Source organism: Tinamus guttatus, unplaced genomic scaffold, assembly GCF_059628265.1.
Source record: "Tinamus guttatus ecotype Peru unplaced genomic scaffold, ASM5962826v1 Tinamus_guttatus_pri_ptg000878l, whole genome shotgun sequence".
Taxonomy (NCBI): domain Eukaryota; kingdom Metazoa; phylum Chordata; class Aves; order Tinamiformes; family Tinamidae; genus Tinamus; species Tinamus guttatus.
The window spans coordinates 128,955-154,518 of record NW_028289412.1 but is presented as its reverse complement, the minus strand read 5'-3'; the positions used below and the strand labels follow the sequence as shown (position 1 = coordinate 154,518).

The window sequence follows — 25,564 nt, the reverse complement described above, 5'->3', positions numbered from 1 at the left end:
TTTGCTTGTCATACTGAAGAAGGAGAAGGCTTTATCTGGCAAGTCTTCTAGAAAGAATGCCCAGCTGAGGGACATTTCAAAGCCAGGCATGGGAGTTACCAGGACAGTGGTTGCTGTTCCACATCAGAAAGACTCAACAACAAACAGTGAACAATCAGAGCTTGTCAAACATCCAACTGAAGTGACATGGACACAGACTTCTGCCCGTTCATGAAGGAAAACAGTGGCATCCCATGACCACAACTTAAGAGTAAAGATATCAGAAAGAAAGCAGACAAAGAAGAGGTAAAAGACCAATAAAAGTCTGTGAGTTTGCTGCCAAGGACCGACTCACAGAAAGATGAAATTGCACAAACAGGCTGTAGGTCAGATGTACAAAGCTGTTTTCAACAACTTTGATTGTGCCAAATAATCAGTTGTCCTGGATCAGTGATTTACCTTGTTACGTGTCTGTAACAGTTTTGCTCAGGTTGTTGGTGTCTGAAAATTATGTTTAATATTGCTCCTAATGGCAGCCTGACAGCTGAGCTGAGTTTTCACAATGCAGAATATTTGGAAAAATCAAAACAGCCTTAGCTTCCAAACACCTCGTGATCAGCAGCTATGCAGTCTAAATTATAGTAGTCATGTACAGGTCTTTAAAAAGCAAAACCCATCAATTTTACGTAGGAAAAGTAGCATGGGTAAGAATAAGGTCATTATTAAAGTAATCAGGTTGTAGGAGCATACTGCCTAGCCAATTTGCAGTCAGGAAAAGGTTCTCATAAAATGGCAGATCAGCTAAAGGATGTAGGAAGCGCCTGTGTTTTTACATGTATAATAGCACCTAAAGCCTAAAATGTCATTGCTGCTGTCAGGGTTAGCCATGGTGTTTTGCTTTAGATATTTTACTTAAATGGGCACTGAAGGAAAAATACAGATGTCCTAAGTATATGTGCATGGGTAGAGCCTTATTTACTTGTGTTTTTACACAGCACTTCGTAGAACTTAGACTGGAGTGAGGAAGACAGTTGTTGCTGTTCTATTATTTGAACAACATTATTAAGTTTTTACAAGACAGTAAAGTTAATGATTCTTACGCTCACTGATTGTAAGTGCATATGTAAGCAAATATTCCAATAGAACACAGGGTATAACTCAGAATAGAGTTAATGAATATGAGGGAGCAGAACTACATTTTGCAGCAAAATATTTGTCTTTGAACTTTGGAATGGGACCGGCAGGCTTTTAAATCTCTAAGTAAAAAATAAATAAATAAATAAATAAGAAAAGAAAATAATCCAAGTAGCCATTCTTTAAATCAGGAGTAATTTCTAAAACGTTGATATGGCTATTAAAGTAAATAAATGTCTTTCTGCAATGTGCTTTTTTCACAGCTGCATGATTTGTATGTGACAGGAATTGTAAGCCTGTCAGTGGCTGCAGACAAACTATTTCTATCTTGGTGATAGGACATATTTTAAAAGAGAAAAGAAATTCATATCTTTGGTGAATGCTGCGGCCACGTTGGGACTGTTGTATGCTTGTTTACATCACAGATGGGGTTGGTACATATGATTTGGGTTGCTTTTGTTTTCCCTGTCCTGATTTCCTCTGAGTTTGCTAGTTAGGAATGTAACAGCAGATGTCACTAGACAGCAGTCAGAGATGTTGACAGCACTTTGTCCTCTTCAGATGGCATAATTCTCCTCTTTATTCACTAGGCAATTTTGTCACCTCACATATATTTCTCTGCAAAACTTCAGGATTTTTACTACAGGTTCTTAAATGAAACATTTGCTTGGCAAAAAAAGTATGGAGGAAGAACCTCTTTGACCTAAAAGATTTGGAGTCCTCCTACCCTACTAAGAACAGACAAAGAAACATGTCATGAATCTCAGTACACAACCCAGCCATGATTTAAGAGATCTTTTGGCACCTCTCCTATTCCCCATTCCCCCTGTGTGCCCAGTGGGTCTTGCTAGCACTGGTAACAGCCCCTATAATCAACTGCCTCACCATCTTCCATCACACCTAGGTCATTACATCCGCAGCTCCTTACACAGCTTGGCACCCAAGCAGAAACCTGGGAAAGAACAGGCAAGGCAGCAGAGGCAAAGCCCAGGCTGAACTGTACCACATAATTGATTTGATGCAGTGGCAAGGCTAGAGGGAGCAGCTTTAACATGTATTGAACAGCCTTCCTATACCAGGGCTTGCCCTGGCCTCAAGAGTGCTTACAAAGGCTTTTCATCGGGTCATTCTGAGGACAGAAACTGTACGCCAGGCCAAGGCTGAGGCCAAATAGCAGTAAATCACATTACCAGAATATTGTCAACAGAAGTTTATTTTTAATTCCTGTTTGGCACTTCATAGTGATAAGACATCTGCCAGCGTGTTAGCCTAGAGTGTGTTACGGGAAAGTGCACGTTGACCCACACATAGCCTTATATATGTCTTCAATCACTGGATATCAGGCAAGAAAGCCTTCAGAAATTTAAAATTAAGTGTCAACAAATTGCAAATCCCAGTCTTTGTCCCCTGCAGAAAAGAACTCTAGTGATTCCATGTTACTGCATTCCCAGAATTTTACTGTGCTTCTTCAAAATTCACTGAAACAATGGAATTATTTAATGGAGCTACTCTAAGGTTTTTAAACCCAAATGCTCAAACCTGACTGAAAGGATGAAGCCTTTAAATACGGATGCAAACTGAAAATAAAAATTTTGGATTTGTTTTGCTGCAATCCAGGGAGTCACAGAAGAAAATGTAGGCAAATGTCGTAGGCACTGAAGTAAAAAGTAAAATTGTCATATGGATAAATTCCCTAAAAAAGGGCTATTTGTCATTTGGAACTAAACCTGGAAGTACTTGGAAGTTAAGAAAACTGTGATAGATATTGCAAATAAAAGGTAATTAAGAAAAATTGAGCTAAGGTGGAAGCCATTTGGCCTAGCAGTAGATAATCGAGCAGAAACTGAAAGAGCAAGATTGTGAAAGAAAGTGTGGGTGAATTTTACTTCAGCAAAAAGTTAGAGATCCTTACACACTGCTGAAAACTTCACTCAGCTTCATTATATTGCTTTCCTGCTTCTGGGAACAGCGTGAGCTGAGCAGGAGAAAACAACTTACGCACTCTGAATAAAGAGAGGAAATTTGTATCCAATGCCAGGAACCCCAGCTACATGGAAATTTTGAAGGCCAAGGAGTGCACTCCTCTGGCCATTTTCTACAGTCTTTGCTACAATACTTATGTTTACATTTTCTATTATCTGTATTATTCAGGATGACAAATGGAAACCTTCACTACAATTTTACTGCCTTGGATAACCTTATGGATCACCTATGGGAGAATAAATTAATTCCAGGTAAGAGTAGCTGCCTGCCTCCACAACTTCCTTTGTCTGTTTGTCCATATTGTGCAATTATCAGATAAATCTTTGTGACCTTTGCCAAAGATAATTTTGATCATAATTCCGTTTTCTATTTTCATTTACATTCTGTCAAAGTAAATACAAATTCTGTGCAAAAAAAAATGCCATTGTGGCAATTCAGACAACACACTTCTATTGCTTTTATGTCATTTCAACACTAGTCTGAGATACATGAATTGTGAAGTGAGCTTTCCTCAGAGCAGAAAACTGTATACCTATAAAGGGCATAGAGAAGCAGTTCTTTGACATTTATCTCCCTTTGAATTTCTACAAACATGCGCTATTTGAAGTTTCCACTTGAACCTTGAATTTTTGATTTAAGACTTACTTTGGATAATGACATTGATCAGAAACTTGATGAACAACCTCAAATCTGAAATATGCCTGCAGAAAAACAGGCGTCCCTACTTAAAGGTTGCTGCTTCTTCATTTTCTATCCTTCATTAAGCAGTTAAAAAGGAAACTAATCTTCTGTATCTGCTTTAGGATTTGAATTGATGGGAAGTCCATCAGGATTTTTTGTAAATTTTGAAGATAAAGACCAGGTAGTAAGATGGAGGAACTTAATTAGACTTCTGGCCAGGAGATACATAGGTAAGTTCAAAAGGGAAAAAAAAAAAAAAAAAGAACTGGTTGACTATTTATCCTATTTATCCCATCTTCTGGCTACCCCCTATAGATGAGAGGATTGCACTCATTAACAAAAAAATGGTATTTCAGAGCAGAAAACTCATGTCATAACAGCAAGTGGGGCAATAGCTCTGTTTCTGCTGCCAGGAGCAGCACCTTGAACAAATAATATGTTCTGGACACCATACTTGGCCTGCTTCTGAGTTTGGAGTTTTACATTCTTTATGTTGTTGTGGCAATAAATAGCTGGTTTGCCCTAGGGCATGATAACCTGGATCCTTCTCACATGACAGATTAAATATCTCCCTACCATGGAGAAGCCTGAACTTGGATCCTTTGTAGGTTAGATGAATGTCCTAACCACAACATCCCACTCTCTATTTTTTTGAGGTGGATCCTTTCATCTTTTTCAAATATGGCTATATTTTATCTCAAATGAGAAATCGTTCAAAAATGGCCCAAATCGTATTTTCCTAATTATAAAAAATAAGTAATATTTACACCTTGTTTTAGCTCTGTCTGCTAAATCTCATATGCAATACAAGATTAACTGATAGAAATTGTTTGTACATAAACTGAAGATCACTGCTAAAGGAAGCCTCTTGTACAGGTCGATATGGATTGGAACATGTTGCTAAATGGAATTTTGAAACTTGGAATGAACCAGATCATCATGACTTTGATAATGTGTCTATGACAGTTAAAGGTAAGCATGCTTTGGAGCACTTGCTTCTTTAATAATGTAAGGGCTGGGGGCTAACAGGGAGAAAGTGGAGATACTGGCAAAGAAATGAGATAGATAAGAAATACTGAGGTCTATCATCTAGTATGTTTTGCTAAGGCCACATTACTGACTGCAGTAGGCACTTTCCCTGCATGAACATCAATGTAAATATGGAAATAGCAACGGGGAAAACAGAAATGAAGTTACATTAATAAGACCTTTTTCATTATTTGGATATAAAATGTTGGGTTATTGGGGGCAAGAGGGTGATGGTGGAGTTAGAGGAAAACTGTGTATTGACTGGGAACCTGTCCTCACAAAGTTTTTGGAGGAACATCCTGAATGAAGCTGGGGTTTTAAATTCTGGTGTCCTCAGTGCATAGAAAAGAGTAGCCTTGTGTTCTGATACTCATTGAATATGTTTCCTAGCAGTGAAGGCATAATATAGAGAATTATAACTTCTTCTTTAGTTTTATATCAAGATTCTGTTTTGAGTTCTTAGCATTTTTAATATATGTGTCTTCTTGGATTTCAGGGTTTCTCAACTATTATGATGCTTGCTCAGAAGGACTAAGAGCAGCCAGTCCTCTACTGAAATTTGGTGGGCCAGGAGACTCCTTCCACCCCTTCCCCCAGTCACCCATATGCTGGAGTCTTCTACATCACTGCTACAATGGAACCAACTTCTTCACAGGAGAGACTGGTGTTAGGCTGGACTATATCTCTCTCCATAAAAAGGTTACTCCAGAAATTCAGTTAAAACAAGCTATTTCTTAATCAGTTCAGTGTCAAATTTTGACTTTATTCTAATTTATGAGGTGTTGCCTATAACAGAAAGAATAGCAACCTATTCCAAGGAAAGTTTGAAAATGTTTAGCTGAAAGATCTAAACTCAAAGCAAACTTGCCTGTTTCTTATTCCTAGATGGGAGCAACTCCTCTATTTCTTTTCATGTTATTTTCTAAAAGATCCTCATCAAACACCACACACTAGAGTTCATTAAGTACAATTTTCTAATTCTTTCTGGTCGATAACTCTTTGGAAAACTCAGGGACATTTTCAGGAATACTGTACCTTTGCCACTGTTTTCTCATTCTCACTAAGCAGATATAAAATATTGTTGCAGGGAGCTGGGAGTTCTCACTACATCTTGCAACAAGAAGTGGACACAGTTGAGCAAATTCAGAAGCTCTTTCCAAATTTTGCTTCTGTTCCCATATACAATGATGAAGCAGATCCGATGGTTGGATGGTCAGTTCCACAGCTGTGGCCGAGCCGATGTCACCTATGCAGCTATGGTGGTAAAGGTAACTCAGATCACTGACAGTCCTGTTGCAGTAGAGTCTCCTGAAGCGCTAATACCATCAGTTTTTACATGGCTAGTCAGAAAATAGAGCCAGAATAGTAATACAAGCAGGTGGGCTTGAGTAGTCTGTTTTCAATAGTTTTATTTAGTTTGTCTTTATTTTCCTCATCTTTCTGTTAAAAATCCAAGAACTACTTTTTTTTAGCCTTCTATGTGTTGCAGAATGTGTGAGAAATTTTCCGTAGTTGCCTAGTTAGATGTAACCGCTAAGACTATCCACACACACCTCTCCATACATACTAATCACTCATTTCTGTTGGGCATTATTCCCTAGATCCTGTCACCTCACTGAGAGACATGAAAATAATTCAGAAATCTGTTGAGCTTCAGCACTGGATTGTTCTTTGGCTTTGGATGGCTCTGCCTCTGATTCTTTCATTACAGCCAATGGTCTTCTTATTACTATCAGTAGTCTTAATCGGAAAAGCAGAAGTAAAGCCGAATGCACAGCATTCCCACCCTTAACAGAAATTGTACCCTGGCCCCTGAGCAAGCTGAGTGTTTCCTCCTGCAGAGCAAGAGCCCCCACTGCATTCCTGCTGGCTTGTGAGCCATTATACAGCATCTCCTTGGGAGAATCTCCCAGAAACAGGATATAACTCATCAGGGCTCCAGGAGAGACTTATAGTGGTTCCCAGCTCCTATAGGCTTCACTGAGGAGATTCTCCAAAGCAGCAAGTCACTGACTACATTTCAGGCTGCCTGTTGCCTGCTGAGAACAAATAGCAGCGATGAGACAGTATAGTGAAGTGGTGATATAAAGGGAGAAAAAAGACACATCCAGCTTAAGATTAACATCTGGGTAGGTGGCAGCTGGAATCCTGTGTTGTTAAGTACAATTTATTCAGGACCCACAGTTGTGAGACCTCTTCTGTTGTCAGAGTTCTGCAAGTCTGTTTCATTCTGATATTTAGGCACAGTCTGGAAACAGAAAGCTTAGCAGTGCTAAATTGCATTGGATAGCACTGTCATCAGTGAAATATTGGGAAAAAGCTAGTTTTACATGGACACTAAGTGGCTAAAATTACTTGCTGAGGAACAGAATTCTCACTAGTGAACAGAATCCATGACTATCAGAGGGACACTAGTATAGCAGGTACAAAGAAACTGCAAAATTAGATAACCACTCAGATTTAATTTCTTATTATCCAGGTAAATGCAGATATTCAGGTAAATTCTCATATTCGAGTCAGAGGAATATCACTTGTAGTGATAGCTACAGTAGCTAAGAAAATATATTAAAAATTTATGCATATTGCTACTAAGGAAATAATCATTTCAGAGGCTTTTTATTGGCTAAACTGTATATACTTATTTTTTTCAGTGAGTTATGTGTAAGCCATTATTAAGTAATTAGTTTCTGTAAAAGCTATGAGAAACTGTTAATTCTACAGATGTTTAAATTACACTGTTACAGTTTTTTTTTTTTTTTTAGTGTGATATAAAGCTTTGAAAAAAAAAAAGATATAATTCATTTGCTGGATTTCCTCCAGGCTAAAGTCCCCGTCTTCTCTGTGATTTTTCAGATAATCATCCAGCATCAAAACCTGCTGATTTCCAACCCTAACAACACCATCAATTATACTTTGCTGAGTAACGACAATGCCTTCATGAGCTACTACCCCCATTACTTCACCCAGAGGACTCTAACTGCACGGTTTCAGATGAACAACACAAAGCCACCACATGTCCAGATGGTGCGGAAACCAGTACTAACTGTCATGGGCTTACTGGCACTCCTAGGTATAGTAAACACTGATTAAAAGCACATCAATCTTACCTACCAAAAAACTTCATGTTTGAGAAGTATTATTTTATCCATCTCACACCAATAAAATTGGGATTTACTCTGCTCTCTGATTTTCTAGATATGAGTGTTAAGAAAATGAACTTTTCATTTCCCCTGAGAAATTAGTAGCTCAGGAGATATTTCTGACAGTCTGACATTCCTTTATTAACCCTACTGCTTTGTTTATATACGCCTGTGTGCCAAACATTCCCTTTTTTGTCGTCTCTTACTTCCCTCATGTGCCATCACTTCTGCAGGTGGCTTTTGAGATATCCTAAATATAGACAGCACACTAAAGGAAGGTCTTTTTTTACTGCTACATGCTTTGGCTCTGCTAATGAACAGTTGAGCAAAAGAACTGCAGTAATATGTGAGTGCTCTGCAGTTGTAAAAACCATCTGTAAGCCTGACTGATGCTATCCCTGGTATATTAAGCTACAGCACAGTTTAGCCTACAGCCGACCCCTTGTTTAGCTCTTTCTTTGTATCAGAAGCGCAGTAGTGTTTACAGAGTTGTTGGGTTTCTTTAAAGGAGAAAAGCAGATTTTTGCAGAAGTACTCAGCAGTGATGGCAAGAGCACAGAGAACAGCACGGTTGGCGCCCTGGCATCTCTGCACACACCATCTGAGCAGCAGACGTCCGACAGCTGGCAAGTGACTCTACTGTTATATTTAAGTGAAGATAACAGGACTTCAGCCAACATCAGTACTGTCACTGTGAATGTCACCCATTTACCCAGATTTGAAGGTAAGAAAGCACCTTGTAGGCAGTGTGTATCATTGGTCCTTACGAGATTATGTCTGCTGAAGCATTTCTACAGAGTTGTATTTTGTAGCACAAGTGACACTTGCATTTGCTAACTGTAACTCTCAGTCTTTTGGGCTGTCTCAAGATTTTCTGAGATCTGATGTGCCTCTAGGAAAGTTTCTTAATGCCTGCACTTTGTCCTTGTCTATAATGACAGCTGTAAATGCTACCTTTTCAGAAAGCTGTTCATCTCAGTATCCTCGGTTGGAAGTTTCCAAGCAACAATTTCCTATACTGAGGTCAGTCCAAGGTAGCCAACATGACCACATGATTACACAATTGTTCAAGAGATGTAAGCAAACACCTATGAATGTATATGATCGTTTCTATTCTGGAGATGGAAGTAACAGCTCGAACTTTGAGCTGGAAAATATAAGTTGTAGGCTTTTCCAGTCTCAGACTTGTGAATGCTCAAAACATTTTTGAGAAGGTAGACTTCAACATTTTGTGTTAAATTTACTCATCAGCCTGCAGATCTAAGTAAGTGAAGGGTTTACTCTCTTTTGCTTGTGTTCTGAAAGATCTGGTCTATGTGACATACTATCTGGACAACAACCAAACAAATCCCTACCTGACATGGAAAAAACTAGGAAGCCCTGACTTTCCTTCGCCAGAACAATTCCAGCAAATAAGGGATGCTGAGGTATGACCATCTGATTGCTTGAAACATTGTAAATGGGTACAGTGGGTACTCATTGTAACGGGTAAACTGCCTTTGAGGTGGTAACTACAACTAAGCAGACAAGACAGCAGGTAGTCAGAATTTCCTTAATTCACAATCACACACATCTCTGGTGTGAAAATGGACTTGCAGCCACTGAGAGAAATGTAAGTTACCGTAAGCCTTTGCATTCATGTTATCCAAATGCAAAGCACCAGTTAGTTAAATGCTAAGTGTAAGTCAACTTCTTCACTATTTGCTGCCTTTGGCAAAATGACTGGCCTACCCTCAGCTAAGAAGGCAGAGCTGCTGTGAAGCAAGTTCCACCTCTGCTGTGAAACTTCCATGAGCTTTGAAACCGTTTCTGCTCAGTCACCCCTAACAAGTCACCTAACCCTGTGTGGGTTAAGAACAGGTCAGGTATTGTCTCAATAGAGCATGGAAAAAAAAATCCCTCCCCAACAGACCTCAAATAGCTCCTCAAGAGAGGAACTACTCAGAACAAGTTCAGGAGATATTCATTCTGCTGAGCAGCAACAGCTTTTGGATCTTTTTGGTCATCTTGTGAAAACTTATCTTCAAAGATTGGCTGTCTGCCTTGTAATTGGCAATAATTTTCATTGTATACTGGAGATATAGGAGAGGAGCTTGGAAAATGTCACTAAAATATTTGTGTGTCTGGGAGACTACAAGAAGTAACAGTCCAGCTGCTTAAAATACAGTTTTCCAATGGTATTCTCATGTAGCATCTGTGATCTACTCAGCACATTCCCTGAGGAGCTGAAAGACAGAGTAGCTAGAAAGCAGTCTCCTGGACTGGAGTGCGTTTATAATTATTAGCCATTTATCAGTATGTGTTTACAACGCTAATAGAAATTTACAGCCCCAAAGCAAATACACAGTTACTTTACACTGATCTAGCAGTTAGGCATTAATAGCTGTAATGATAGTGAAAGATTATTCACAAGGCTTCTGTTTGGCTCCACAGGACCCCTTGGCATCAGGCCCATTCCCAGTCCCTGAAGGTGGCGCCCTGATCCTGAAACAAGATTTCCCTGTTCCTTCCGTATTTCTCATCCACATATGTGCAAGACCTAGTTCTGTTCCTGATCAAGTATGTGTTGTCTTTTACCATGAGTAATACCAAGCTAGGAACTGCATCCACAACACTTCCTTAAATCTCACTAGGAAGTAGACTAGTGTTTGAGTTTACCACAACTTAGTAAATAAATGTTTTTCACTCCTTAAAAAGAGAAGGCACTCCAAGGCTTAATTCCAGATACAGCATTTCACAGAAAGTGGGTGGACCTACCACTGGGATAAATCTAAGCTTACAAATGACATTAAAATAATGACATGGTAATGGAAATCGCAGTATATATTTTTCCCCCGTCATATGCTGTCAGGCTTCACAACTGCTCCTATGAAAATATTTTAGCTAAAAATAAGAATAGAGTCATGACTGTCATAGATTAGATATCTAAACTGAATCTGTTTGAATCTGTTCAATCCTGAGCATGAATTCATAGTGGTATCCAGAACCTATGATATTCCTTAGCAAGTGGTCAGGTATGTGACAGCACCTCACTACTTGGAGACATAAGCTAACAAAGCCACAGAAGCAGGAATTTTGTTTTATCCCTACATTCAAAGGAATGAATCAAAAAAAGAAGTCTCATTAAAGGCAGGATGAGTATAGAATACTTGGCCTGGCTGATTTGTTTATACAGCTTTCTTACAGGGTACTTTGTTTTTGGGCAGGTGACTGGTGTTCGTTTGATCCCTCTCACGAAGGGGCAGGTTATTGTGTTGTGGGATGATGGCTGTGTGAATTCAAGGTAAGTAAAATGGATATATCCAAATCACCAGTACATGACTCTCCAAGTTGCCATCAGTTTCTATAAAGTGAACAATCATTAATTAATAATTAACTCCCTAAGAGATGCTACACTGCCTTTTTTTTTTTTTTTGTAAAGATGAACCATTGACAGTTCATCTTGCCAAACAAAAGCAAAGATCCATATGCAATACCATGGAGAACACTCCTAACTATTTTGCCATCTCAGCAGGAGAATCAGTCAGTGGCTCACAAGCACCCAGTGGCATTTTGGGGGACTTGTTTCCTGCAGAGCAGATAGGAAGATCCACAATAAAAGCCTAATACACTCTTCTGTGGGCTTGTGGACTGGAAAAGAAAACTGCCATTTCCTTGCTCCAGCAATTTATATTGATCAGAAACACATGCATCAATTATCAGTGGCTGTCCATTACACATCCAGAATGTCTCAGGAAGCACTGACTTCACTCTTTTCAAGCCAGGCTCGCTTAAGTCTCTTTAGCCTTGATAACTCTTGATATGGGAATAAAAGACACTTACCAGCTTCAGATGCTCCTTATATACAACATCAGCAAGTTAGTTTTGGTGCTCTTTTGTGGGATATTGGAGCTGTGGAATCTTCCAATTCTGATAACCTATTGCAACTAATTTTTGGCAGGACCAAGGCAAAACCAACTCATATTTGGTAGGAATGAGCACTAAAAAATTCTTACTTCTGTCCTTCTTTGAGATAAAGATATGATCTTTCACTGCATTTTCAGCTGAAATTAGCAGCCTCTCTGGTTTCTCGTCTAGATGTATAAAAACATTTGAAGTGGAATTCTCATCAGATGGAAAAGCATATCAGAGGATTAATGCCAAAGACACAATATTCACTCTCTGGGTCTACAGTCCAGGTAAGGCACTGCTGCACATGTTTGGTGATCTGTGATGTAGTAGTCATGAAAATATGAAAGAAAAATGAAATTTCATTTAAATTAATGAAGTTTCATTTAATGGCTATGGAAAATACATACCTTGCTGCTTGATGTACATTCTCATCACATATGAGAGTATGTTTCTTCTTTTAGGACCAACTTCTCCATGAAAGTCTTTTTTCAAGGACAGGCATTTATTGACACTCATGAGGGCTTTGTTAGGAGTAGCACTGCTGAGAGTAATTTGCTTGGTAGAAACCAAAATCACCCAACTATGGGTCTGGCGAGCAACCTGAGGGGCCAGGAAGCTTCTCTGTCTCCATACTTAGTCTCACATTTCTTGTACAGAGTCATGCAAAAATTAGAACAAAAATAATCCTCCACATTCTACTGTTCTAAGTTGGACACACAGTAAGAAATGTCAGCAAGTACTGCTTATGTTTTACAGAGTTACTGGGAAGACACAAAACTGACCTGCAGATTTCTTGTGTGCTGGGCTACTCAGTAAGCTCACACTTCTGTTTTCCCCTTGATCATCTACTCCTACTTCCATACCGTTTGGCTGGATTACATCTTGCCATATGCAAGCTTCCTCTTGTAAGAACAGGAGAAGAGGCTCTATAGTAGTACAGTTTGTCCTGGCTATTGGAATACCTAGTCATGGATGAATCCCTCTCTTTGATACAGAGCTAGTTTTGACAAGCTGACTAGGTTTTAGATGCTTCACTTTAGAGGAACGTGAATTTTGTATTTGTCAGTAGGCAAACCTTCCCTTAGAGTCTGTGGTTGTATCTCTTGCAGTACATTCTAAATGTAATAGAAACACATGTTGATGAATAAACTTGGAAGAAGGTAGGAATGTTTTCTTTTTTTGTCTTGTTTTGTTTTGTCTTACTGTAAGTGGTCTAATTCACAATGTCACTCGGTCCAAGAAGTATTACAGAATCAGGCACTGATCATAGATGTATGAAACAAAGAGATACAAATGAGCAATTTCAGAGAGAATTTTGCCTGAAAAGTGAGCTCACCTCAACCTGAGCAATGCTTAGGATTTAGTAAAGGGCACATGATAATGTTCAGAGACAGTATTGCAACATAAAGGCTGTACAGAAAAGGAAAGACTGTAAGTCGTGGTTAAGGCAAGTCCTTGAGTTTAGAATTCATTATCATGCAGTATTTCACATTTGCAGAATGTACCGGATTTAATTGTTTGTTTCAATGAAAAAAAGAAAAAAGGTTTGAGAAAATCCCACATCTCAACATCCTTTTTTGCTAGGTGTTTTTGCCTAGCTCATTATTTCTAACCTTCTAGCCTGCCAGAAGAAAATCATGAAATATGCAAGAGCATAAAAAAAAGAAGGCAGTAGTTAAGAAATTTTTTGTATTGTTTGTGAGGTACAATCTCTGACAGTGAAGGCTGCTTTCTTTGAACAAGAGCAAGCATGAAAACCATCACAGCTATGGAATATCAGTTTACATACCTTTGGACTAAGTAGTGATGCCTCTCGAGCTGAGCAGAGGGTTTTCAGTCAGCATGCTGCCTGTCCTGCTCTTTTACTGTCCTGTCCGCACATTGCCTGTTCCAAATGCATAAGAGCAGTCAGAATTTCAAGAGAGTCAGGAAAAATGAAAGTAGTTGTTATTAGTCAGAGAAGTTGTGATAGCCCATTTCCAAAGGGATTACGGGGAAAAGCAGACCTGTAACTGGATTCCCAAATTATAATAAGGAGAGAGGAGGTCCTTGGTGCAATGAAAGAAAACCCAACCTTTGGTTCTACCACTTATAGATAGACAGGCCCAGACACTTACTTAGGGAGCAGAACTGATTTCACCACTTCCCCAGTCCATTCCTCAAACCTGTGCTTTGTAAGAGTAGTGCCTTCTCCATGTCCTCCAAGCACCATTGATGTGAGCCTTTCAAAGTGACCATATCTAACCTTCTCGTTTGCAGGAAGCTCAGTCTCCGGCTTTTACAGAGTGCGTGCCATTGACTACTGGGGGAAGGCTGGCCTGCCCTCTCTTCCTGTAAAGTATGTCGAGACTTTCAAGCAAGTCTGAAGAGTGGTGCCTGGCTTGGTGGCTGGGTGGTGAATGCTCCCCTGCGGATGACAACTCTCCAGAAAAATATACTCCTCCCAAGCTGAGGAGGGAGTACAGAACGGACCCAATGAAGCAAGCTAAGAATGCAAGTTAGAAGCAACTGCCCCTATTAACTCTTCAGAACTCAAAGGCAACTTTACCAAGCAAGCATATCCAACAACCCAACTGGTAGAATTGTAATAGGTTGTTAAAGGACTGGGATTTCGTTTGGGAATTAGGAATTATGTGAAAAAATAACTATTATTTCCTGTATCACACTGACCTAACATCAGGGGCTGCCGAAGATTTATGAAAGCCACAAAATGCAACAGAAACAGTACCATTGCTTCACTGTGCAGGTGAGGATGGCTGCAAAGACATCTGTAGGAGACAGCACTGCCTGCCCACAGCATCCAGGCTGACTATTAGAACGGGGAGATGGGAGGCTGAGTGAATGGCTACAACACAGACTCCTCCAGAGCTTGAAGAGTCCCCACACATCCATAGTGGGACTGCAGGTTATTTGCACATGCTCTAATCATTTGTTTCATGCATTTGCCCTGTCTCTAAACATAAGAGGTTCTTTTCTTCCTCATACAGGGGTTTTCACACAGGAGCTTTTGCATTGGCGACTGTTATTTGCATGTCAGAACTATTGCCATCACACAGGCAAAGGAAGGAGTAGCGGGTCATCCTCAGTGAAAGCTCTAGCTTCAAGACTTACCTGCCTGCCCTACTCTCTGCTTTAGCCTAAGTCATCTGCTTACACCCTCGAGGTCTTTGTATTGATACGTGTCCCTCAATTGCTGCCTCATCATGGACACTTGCCCTGAAAGCCCCTCTTCATCTTCACTGTGCTCACCTGGCCCGGTTTCCTGCATCCTTACAGCTGGCATCTCCCTCTCCAGCAGAACTTCTTTCCAGCATCTCATGCTGAAACTGTAAGTGAGATGAAGCTTGGTTTTGAGTGGCAAGGAGAAAGTTAAAATGCTAGGTAGAGCCTTTTATATTCTCAGGCCATAGCAGGGCATGCTTTTGTATATTGCAGGGGGATGCTACTGATTAGGAAATTAAGAACAACTTGACCTCCTGAGTTTTGCAAAACATGTTTGCAAGTGTGTTACTGCCTCAGATAAAGGGGTACAGAACACCAGTGAATATCCATGCAAAATCCAAACACTTTTATGCAACAAAAAAGTGTCCTGAAATTCCAGGGGTGTTTTTCTTTAAACTCTCCTGTCTTCAAAACTAGAACACTTTGAACTCTGCCTTTAAAATGCTTATAGAGGGAAGGATAATGCCAGTGAAAACAGCTGAAGTGTTTTCTGTTAGAGGAGCAGCTTTTTTGCACAAACAACTCCCCTACTGCTCTCTTTGCTGACATCGAGTGCTTCACCAGCATAACAACAAATCTTGCATATTTGGTGAAACAGTCAGGTCTCAGACAGAAAATCAAGTTTCACAGTAGGATAGAGCCAATGGCGGTGGTCAGTATATAAAAAGTCAGTATATATCAGAAGAGGCTTGTTACCTACTAACTTTCTTGTATTGTTGATGTGCTTGTATTGAAATTTAGCTGTGAAAGATCCACGTTGTCTCAGAAATCAGATAAATCAGTTTTGTGTCTCCTTATTTTTTGAATAAGAAGCCTGTGCCACATCCTAATCTGCCAGCTTCCCACCCACGCAAGCTTGTGGTAGTGCAGAGCAGAAAAAGGAGATATGAGGCTGCTTAATTCATTAATTTCCCAGACACAAATAAAAGAGTTAATGAGAAATCCCGCTTGGAATCTTTGCTTTGCCTTCTAATTCTCATGATTACTTTTCTTTGCGTTAGAAGTTCAAGTGCAGGATCTGTTTTCTTAAGTTTCAATTTAAAATTTCAGACATTATAATATTGCCTGTTGAATCCCCAGTTTCCCTCACCCCCCTCAGGGCAGCAGTTTTATTTGCAAGGTCAGAGGACAGCATATGATAGATGTGAATATAATCAAATCTCTTAGTATAATTAGGTTCCAGCACTTTGAAGCTCCCTCCTCTGTAGCTCCCTCCTTTAGGACTTCTACCCTTAATATCATCAAGAGTATGGAGACATATTGCTGAATATTTCTGTCAATGGCACAGTGCTTTTTCACTTGTTTTCTTTTGGGCAAATGCATACAAACCAGAGCTGAACAAAAAATAGTAGTCTTACTGTACTGAAACAGGTTTTGAAATTCAGCATTTTTTACCTCTGTGCTGTTTTTCTGAGCTTCGTATAAACTTACTCCTTTAGTCAATGAGCAAGTTAAAAAAAAAAAAAGGCATCAGAGGAGATGGTTTGATATTTCCAGGACGCATTTTATTTTCAACGAAGTATGTAAGTTTTAGGCTGCTCTGTTCTTTTTTTGTAACTAAACTTTTGGAATGAAAAAAATACTATTTTACAGGAAACTTGACTTTTCTGTAATTATCTGTCACTGACTCTCTCTTGACTTTGAAGTAAAGTCAGTTCTCAAGGTACAGAAGACATCTTGATTTGTGGAACTTGCACCAAGTTCCAACTTTATATTGACATAGGGAGTATGTCTATAAGATACTTCAAGGTTAAAGTAGAAATGTAAAGGCATATATAGCCTTGTGCTCAGTGCCTGCAGTGCTAGGTAGTCTTGTTTGCACCCAAGGGGGAGACTGGTCTAACACAACATGATACTATAGCATCAGATCTCAGGATTTGCAGTGTCCTTGTGGTAGGAGGTTCACTGGTGTGTGAAGGTCAAAATCCTTGCAGGGTTCCTCCTGCTTTAGCACAGTCATAGCTACTCTGTCAGTACCAAAGGACCTTGTGAGGACAAAACAACAGTCCGTTTCATTTGTAAACAGCTTTTTCTTTTCTCTTGTTAGTGGAAAGTTTGTGCAGGACAAGGACCTATGTACATACTTAAAATCGGGAATAACAGCCTGGCTCATTAAAGGTAAGATAACAAAATGTTGTTTGCAGCACAGCCAGCCAGCTCCAAGGCCACTATTTCATATGTCTATCTCAATAGGATGAGACAGCTGTAAATCAAAGCAGAATTACACCCCTACATGCCTGACTAGTCTATGTATTCTCTGTAGTCTGTGGAGGGAAACAGAATTTAGCTAATTGCTGTGGTCCCATCTATTTATTAACTAAGCAGATCGTACTATAAGGGCTTGCAATCCTGATGGGCACATATTCCCCCAGTTCCTCCAAGGACAAGGCAGGCTCATGGGTCCTGTGTAGCTGAGCAGTGTGTTCTCCCAGAAACGCTGCTGTCTGCTTACATCCTCAGAGGATCAACACTGCATAGCAGAGAAGAGATTTCAGGTGTTAGCTCTTCTGGATAGGCTCTACCAAGCACAACAAGGACATTAGCATCTAATTCCTGCTTGCTGGAACTCTCAGCTATTCTGATCATACAGATACTATAGCTGCAGACATTTAAAAATCCCACTGCTTTAGAACTCGTAGTATTGGCCTATACATCTTGGCCAAAGGCTAGGCTGCCTCACTGTGGGTTAATGTTGTCTAATCAATAGTGATACAAGTCCTAAGTTCACAGAACTCCACCCTAATACTTCCTCATGGGAGAGGGGGGCAGTTGCTGAACATTCAATCAATGCAGGACCTTGCACTTAGTCCAGAACAAAGGCTAACAGTTTTTCAACATTAGATAGTCTCAATCTATATGTTTTTCTTTTGTATGGCCAGCTGCTCTTCCATTTCTGTCCTAAGCTTTGGGTGGTGGTTCATTGCCTTAACTTTCCTTCAAGGTACCATTCCTGCATCAGTAGAGAAAAAAACACTTTTTCCATATTAGTTTCTACTGGTTGGAGGGGCTTAGGAGTCTCAACTGGAAACCTTGAGAAAAACAAGCTTGAGAGAACTTACTTCCCAGAAAATTTATGGGAAGCATTCATAGTGAATGTGATTATATCAAGGGTAATGGAAAACATCTGAACTCCTACACGGAACTGCCTAGATTTTGGTTCCTCAGATCTTTGAGCTTCTTGGTCAAAAACTCCATCAGCTGTGCCTCTTTCAGATACTGAGGCTGGATCACGAAGTAATGGGGAATAAATTACCATATATACCATACAAAATGGAAGTGACAGCTCGATTAAAGAAACAGCCCGGTGCTATTTATAGGAGCAGTTCCTTTACTGTGTTCTTGATTAAGGATCTTATTAGAAATAGTACCAGAAATAATTATATTTATTTTATATACAGGCAGCAAGGCTCACATTATCGACCTCATCTCAGAACTGTTGTTCAAGAGGATTTTAGAGCTTCAGAATGTAAACAAGTGATGTTGGTAAGCGAGGGGCCACGTTGTAGATGTGCCAGTGCCCGTGCCTGTGCCCAGCCCTGTGCCCCTCTGCCCTGACTCGCAGTCTGGACTCACTGGGTGGACCCTGGACCTGTCTTGTCACTGTGCAGGTGTCCTGCTGATCATGGTACTGCTAGTGGGGTCTGTCCCTGCCCTGTGTCCCCTTGGTGGGGGGAGACACTGCCCGACTGAACAGGGGCTGCCCTTGGCTCCCTGCTTCTCTTCCCAAGGTGAAAAACCCCTCCCCAGCAGTGTGTAGCAAAAAAACAGACAGGGGCTTTTTTAAAAACATTTATTGACAAATGCTGTGTTTGGTATTCCCTTGAAAATCCAAATATCATTACTGTATTGCACACAATTTACAAAAAAACAAACGTTTTTTCATGTGCTCCTCAGGAAAAACACTCTAGTCCAAACTATGGTTTCTTTTTTCTTAATTAGCTGAATGACAACTTCAAGACCAAGAGGTCTGGTTTCTGTGCTTAAGGATAGAATCAGAAGCATTTTTCTAGCAGGCCCCTGGAAAGAAAAAAAAAAACTTTAGTTCACTGAAGTAAATTTGTGACATTCTTTAACAACATTTTTAGCTTTGAGTGAAAGTAAGGGGTTCCCATCTGGAAGAAGCTTTTCTGGTATGGCACAGCGCATACGCCTGAGTTAAGTTGCTGTTATACAGATGCCCAAACCAAGCATTTACAAGTTCAGAAACAACACACCATTAAACCTGCCCAAGTCCTTTTGTGTGTGTGTGTATGTCTTAGGAAAAAAGAAGCCCTTACTTTCTTCTGTAGCGTGGCAGCTTCGGCACACACCCTGCTAAAAGGGGAAAATTAAGGCTACAGAACCATGCTCTTGTGGATTTGACAACCCTCCAATGGACTTTGCTTTTGCAGCAACTTTCTGAGTAAATGTGGCTTTAAAAAACACACTGCTGAGAGAATGGAACTCATTTGGAGTGGACCTGCTTTGCTTTTGCTGCATTTACAGCGAATGCAATCATCTGCTGTACATGCTGGCAGTGCAGCTGTTCCTGTGAGTTTGTTAATTAACTCCAAGTACCTGACTGAAGCACAGGCTGGAACTGCCCAGACATGCAGATTTCTTCCTGCTTCTGACGCACAATGCGCTGAATAGCAGGGGGGAGGCCACGAGGGTTGCGTGAGAAGATGAGGGAATAGCCATCATCACAGGACCCGTCTTCCTTCAGGCTGCGGCAGGCATAGGTAATGGCATAGTTATCGTAGTCAGTGTCAATCACCCAGTAGTTGTCCCCTGAAACATCGGAATACATGTGCTTGTCAGGATGGGCGAAACAGGCCAAAGGTGGACACAGGTGCTTATCCAGCCAAGAGACACTTTACAGCAACATGTGGCAAGGATGGCCCAAGGATGGCCTTCCCAATGGATGGAAATCACCTCCCACATTTTTCTTATATCCACACTGTGAGATGAAGAATTGGGACAAACTTGGTGTTTCCTGAATTCAGCCCATTGTTCGATGCACCCCATCATGTCATTGCAGTACATGACACTTTTGCCAAGAAAAACAAAACAAAACAAAACAGGACTGAATGTCTCAGATACGGCTAAACATCATCTCATCACTCCCTGATCTCCACCCTGCAGGTGAGGGCTTAGGCAGGCTCCAGTGGTACCTCTCAACAAGACAAATTATTGCTCAGTCAGGCTCTGGGGTTAGTGCATTTTCCCTGCATTTTCTAGTATTCACAGGATTACATGCTGACAAATTCTCTATATTTCTTTCCCAGGTGCATTTGCGGGGAGGGTGGTGCTAAACCCCAGACAGATCATATTTCCTGTGCAAAAAGCCTCAGTAAAGCCTGGTTCCTCTTTTCCAGCCTTCTTGGTCAACAAAGCATATTATAGCATAGCTGCCAGATCTGAATATATGTATTTCTTTGTTACACGTTAGCAAGCCAAATCACGCCCAGTTTCCCAAGTGCTATCCTATGGGTATGGGAGACTCAGTCTGGAAATATGAGGTGTGTAGGGTGCGTTAGTAAGATTCAACTCAAGGAGTTTCAGCAAGGGGGACTTGTGCAAGAATGGGCCTGATCTTGAGCACCTTTATAATGCCCACTCTGGAGCCCAGGAAGCACCAGGCGACCGTATTCAGCTCTATGAAATTTATTTGCACTTCCCATCTTCTCTAAGCTGCATCTTTCCTGTCAATTAAACTGGTGGATGGTGGGGGGGTCCCTGGGGAGACTCTGGATCTGCACCTTGTGGGGAAATAAAACACACTGCTTGGAAAAAGCATCCCCCTCCAGCGATGCTTTATCTCCATTTAGATTAGTCTCTGTTCAGCTGTTTTTTCCTGCTCCCATATTGAAATACATAAATCTGGGGAGCTATAAGCCATAGACCAACATTTCAGGAGATTTAAGAGCGAGGAGGGGGGAACTGAAGAAACTCACTCACCACCACTGGACAGGTAGCTGGCCAGGCCCTGGTAGGTCATGTACATCTTTGCTGGAGTGGTTGGGTCGGGTACCGTGTACTGAGCAGCCATGTCGGCACAGATCACCCAGAACCTGCAACAAGATCCCCGAGGCTGAAGGCAAAACCCTGCTGAGCGAGTGCCCCACAACAGCCTCATGCAGGACCCGAGGGAGCACCAGCCTGGGGTGCAGTGCCTTCAGGCACACCCACAGCAACAGCTTTTCTTGATACAGCCTCACTCCTGCTTGCAAGGAGAGCAAGTTTGGGATTTCCCATCAGTGCACGGTAATCAGTGCAGCCCATGGCTGAGAAACTGCTGTGACCTTCCTGCAGCTCCACATGCTTCTGAGTATTCGCCTGGGTGCAACTAGACAACATCCATGCAAAGCTGTGAATGCTTCTAGCTTCCCTGCCTGCAGTTTGTAGAGTGAACCGGCCCGTGTTTGTGCACAGATAGGGAAAATTTGTTGTATCCCCTGGTAGAGGTTGGGGGTTGGCCTAGGAGATGCCTATAACATACAAGAAATTGATTACAGCCACTGTACCATCCAAACTGATGAAATGCCTTCAGGTTACAAGACAGTCTTCTTGTCACCTGAACAGCTCATCATACTAATCCATTTCCCTTATTGTCCCTACATCTACTTTGCTTTAAATGCTACCTATATCTTGCTGTATTGCAAGTGCCAGAACACGCAGAGTTGCCTGGTTTTGTGCATGACCATTGAGGTCTTTGTTCCCTTTCTAGCAAAGGATGAGCTTCCTTTTGACCCTGTCTTTACATAAGCAAATTTATGGCAACCTTGAAATCCCACCTGGTTTTGAAGAGGCCCCCCACCCACATTGCATGGAATATGTGCAAAGCCTCATTTAGCTTTGTCTGAAAATATCCTAACAGTGCTCCGATGTTAAGCCTGAGGTCCACAGCCACTTGCTCTGCTCTTTTGTTCCTGCCATTGGGCAGTTTTGGGCAATTAACAAAGAACAGACCTGATGCTGACCTCCTGGAAGCTCCTATTTTTCTTCTGTGCACCCAGAAATCTATTTAATCTCTTTCCATGTTGTAATCCCTCACGGTAACCATTACTGACAAGAAAAACTCATAAGCTTCTTTTCATGTGCCTGGTCAGGCATCACAGCAATATCCAAGAGCTAACTGTTTCCCTGAGAAGCCTGTCCAACACTATGTTGAAAGAACTGAAGTAATGCGCATTTATACTCATTTCGTTCTTTTCAAAGAAATCTAACCGCTTGTGCTACTCCTGGGCCTGCAGGCTACACTGCTCTCTCCTTGTTGCAATTTTTTTACTATTCTATAATTAAATTTCTGTAATTAAAGATTAGACACTCTAATTGCGCTGGCAGTTACACAGTAGTTTGCGACGAGGCTAGGCTGAGGCAGGCTGAGAACTCAGCCAGGGCTCCCATGAGCTTAACCTTTAGCTTGGCTGAGCTTCTCTCATGGTAAAGGCAAGCTGCGCACTCAGGGTAGACCTCTGCCCATCCCTCCTCCAGTTCCTCACCTAGAGCTGACAGGTACGTGCTTACCCAAAAAGCTTCACTCGGCCTTTGGAAGATGCAGTCATTGTGCCATCCTCCTCAACAGTGTATTCGGCGGAGATATTGTCCTGAAGGAAGAGGCCTTCTGGGTCCTTCTTGGCCAGGGCATACCACTTGCCAGCATACTAAAACGAGAGATTATTAACACCTGGATTAAGGGCCACAGCAAGACTGATGCGGAAGGACAGTGTAAACACAGTTCCCCTCCCGCTAGCCACTGCCTGGCCTGCAAGGAAGGGAGGCACCCACACACTTCCTGTAGGTGGGAAGGCACCGCACAGGTCCTGCTGCTCCGTTTGGTAATCCCGTGCCTCTGAGCTTCGTGAAGCACCGTGAGGAATGGCTCTAGCACCTCCACCTTTCTATACATATTCACTTTTTGCCACTTAGCTATTCCTGTAGCCACAACTGAGCTCTGAACGCGTCTCCACAATCCCACCCTGAAATGTCTGCTCTGAATCAGACTGGCTCTTCCCTGTTCCCATTTAGGCCCGAGCTTTTCCATGGCACATGCCAATGAGAACACAAAATCAGAGCTGCAAAGCCTTTAGCAAACTGTCTGTAGCCATTCTTCTGGCTGTTGTGAGCCCAGGTTGAGCTCTGATGGTGTCACAGGTCTGCCTGGAGAAGCAGGGAAAAAAGACTATGTGAATTAGGAAGAGGAAAGAAAGGACTGGAGGCTTGAGCAGATGAGGTAAATGGAATCCGAGTAAGAAGAAGAAAATAATTAAAGGAGATCATGATAAATTCTAAAGCAGTATCTATTAAAACAAAAATAAGATCTACAGAAGTCACTGCAAGATAGGAAGACCCTCAGAAGTTGCCATTGTTGGTAAAAACAGTGGGGAAAGCAGAACTTAGCAGAACTTCTCTCTCCTCCGTTTGACTCTTCGGTCAAGGAAGTCTGTCTAGAAAGTTACACACTTAGGAGTGAAATAGAGTGCATTATCTCTGAAATATAAGATGCTGAGCAGAACTCCAATTTAGTAAGATACTGATGAGCCTAAAACTCTCCCTAGACATGAGTTTCTTTCCAGTAATGGAAACTTAGTACAGAAGAAATGCTGGCAACCCACAGATTCTGTTTGAGGCTGGAAGTGATGTTTGCAGGTGCCAGTCGAAACAGGAACACAGAACTTGGCTTTTACTGCACACAGCTGTGATTTCCTCTTCAGGGGCTGACAAATTAAATGCTCTGTTTAGAACAAAAACCCAGGCTGTGATCAGGATACCCAGCTAGATAAATACTCATTTTGCTGTGGCTCCCAAGAGTGGCCAGCTGTGGATGCAAGTCCTTGGGGTACCTTGTTTGTACCTTCTCTGTTTAGTAATCTAAAGTGCTCCATTTATGAGACTGCCTCAAACTGAAAGCCATACTGAAACTGAGCTAACAGAAGATTATGTCTAGTAGAATAACATCTTGGTCTCTTTTGGCCAGTGTTTACATTGTTTTCAGCAAGTCAAACACTACCAAAAAGAGCGAACTATGGAAATATTGTTTACAAGGCAGCATATGAACCAGGTTAACTTCGTTGCAATAAACCACTTTACATAGCCTATAACTTGGAAAAACATTTGATATAGTAAGGCTTCTTGACATAGCAGATTAAATAACTATAATTACCCTTTTTGGATCAAAATTGTCTTTCACGGAGAAAGACTCCACTGCGCAGGACTGGGCTAGGCTATGTTCAACAGTGGAGAAGATCGATGCCAGGAAAACATATTGTGCGTATTTCATTCTGCAAGACAAAAGCAGACATGCAGAGTCTTATTTCACAGCAGATGTGGTAGCCAGTGCTGTGCCTACAGATACATTCCATTTATTTTAAAAACTTGTTTCATCCCATGCTGATTATAGAACTATTTCACTGAGAAATCTAAGTCTTTATGGTGCTTGAATCCAGCTAACTATGTGCATCTGAGCACCAGGGGAAATACTTTGCAAAAGTATTTTGGTTGTCGCTAGTAGTATTTCAATTCATGCCATTTTTTACAGTATAAATCAAGCCAGACTCTAGGTAAAGTTGGTAATAATTTATAACATTTGAAATGGGTTGTTTTTCCCTTTTGACAAAAAAAAAAAAAAAAAAAAAAAAAAAAAAAAAGGTCAGCTCTGGTAAAGCAGTGTAGGTTGGAAGCCTGCTATTTCTAATTATTGTGGTGCTTCTCTACTCTTTGAAACCAGCAAAACTGTAATTATGCCCAGTTCTCATCACCTAATCAGGCAGTAGAGCAGCCCACTCTAATGACAAATTACATTTCAGTATTTCCTTCCCTCAGATCATCCCTCCTACAGTCACAGCAGATAACACGGAGTCTCCGGAGGGCTGATCTTCCTCTGCAGTGCGGGCAGGAGATGGCCATGGCTGCGTTCAGGCACTGGTGAAACCCCGCTCACCTGCACCCCAGCGTGTTTGGCTCTCATTTTTGTAAAAAGAGAGCCCCTACATACACGTCTGTCAGCATATGTTCTGATGACAACCTAAAACATGGATAAACCTGACCTCTACGTCGGAGCTGAGGTGCAAACCCGAGCCTGCTCCCAGCTCCTGCCATGCAAGCTGCAGGCTCCTGCTGCAAGAGATACCAGATGCGAGAGACCTACCTGTTGGGGTAGAGGTGTTGAAGGTCCCTGAGACTACTCTGCTTCGGTCCTGGGGCTGCAGTCAGCCAGAGAGAATTCTGCGAGTTGCCCTCCAGCTGCCTTTAAATAATGAATCGGCAAAGTCACTAATTGGTTATTTTTGCTCGTGTGCCTGAATAAAACGCTTAATCTTGGATAATCCATTATGTAAAAACCAACTGTAATCCTCACGCTGGTGGGTCTGACTGCTATACTAATACAAACACAGCTTTTACATAATGGAAAAACAGCCCCGAAAGCTAGTAAATCTACTGAAGTGATTGCACCGCACCTTTGTCTCATTGAAGTCTTTCTGCTCCTTACACGTGTTAAGAGAATAAGCGTAGAGCATTAATCA

General features: G+C 41.3%; 2 protein-coding genes across 2 annotated transcripts in view; one reads left to right on the top strand and one right to left on the bottom strand.

The window, feature by feature from the left end:
* The window catches only part of IDUA (alpha-L-iduronidase), a 45,145-nt gene extending 30,804 nt beyond the window's left edge, over positions 1-14,341 (top strand). Inside the window, 13 exon segments of the mRNA XM_010219961.2 lie at positions 3,265-3,347; positions 3,900-4,007; positions 4,654-4,749; positions 5,303-5,505; positions 5,894-6,037; positions 6,039-6,074; positions 7,660-7,876; positions 8,455-8,670; positions 9,252-9,373; positions 10,380-10,505; positions 11,153-11,229; positions 12,024-12,124; positions 14,097-14,341. Of these exon segments, the coding sequence (XP_010218263.2) occupies positions 3,265-3,347; positions 3,900-4,007; positions 4,654-4,749; positions 5,303-5,505; positions 5,894-6,037; positions 6,039-6,074; positions 7,660-7,876; positions 8,455-8,670; positions 9,252-9,373; positions 10,380-10,505; positions 11,153-11,229; positions 12,024-12,124; positions 14,097-14,203 (1,636 nt within the window). The 3' untranslated portion in view covers positions 14,204-14,341.
* A 5,252-nt stretch (positions 14,342-19,593) lies between these two features.
* Positions 19,594-24,322, bottom strand: LOC104572797 (purpurin). Its single transcript, XM_010219972.2, has 4 exons — positions 24,205-24,322; positions 22,569-22,705; positions 21,000-21,112; positions 19,594-19,829 (listed from the first exon to the last, which is right to left on the bottom strand). Exons 1-4 carry the CDS (start codon positions 24,319-24,321, stop codon positions 19,603-19,605), a joined length of 594 nt encoding a protein of 197 aa, XP_010218274.2. The 5' UTR covers position 24,322; the 3' UTR covers positions 19,594-19,602.
* Positions 24,323-25,564: the final 1,242 nt, after the last annotated feature.

What these genes read in the sequence shown, in the direction of transcription:
- LOC104572797 (XM_010219972.2), bottom strand. Translation starts at nt 24,321, where the DNA reads ATGAAATACGCACAATATGTTTTCCTGGCATCGATCTTCTCCACTGTT. An exon ending in ACAATTTTGATCCAAAAAGG is followed by an intron (nt 22,706 to 24,204) that starts GTAATTATAGTT and finishes CTCTCGTTTTAG; the next exon opens with TATGCTGGCAAGTGGTATGC. An exon ending in GGCCGAGTGAAGCTTTTTGG is followed by an intron (nt 21,113 to 22,568) that starts GTAAGCACGTAC and finishes ATCTTGTTGCAG; the next exon opens with GTTCTGGGTGATCTGTGCCG.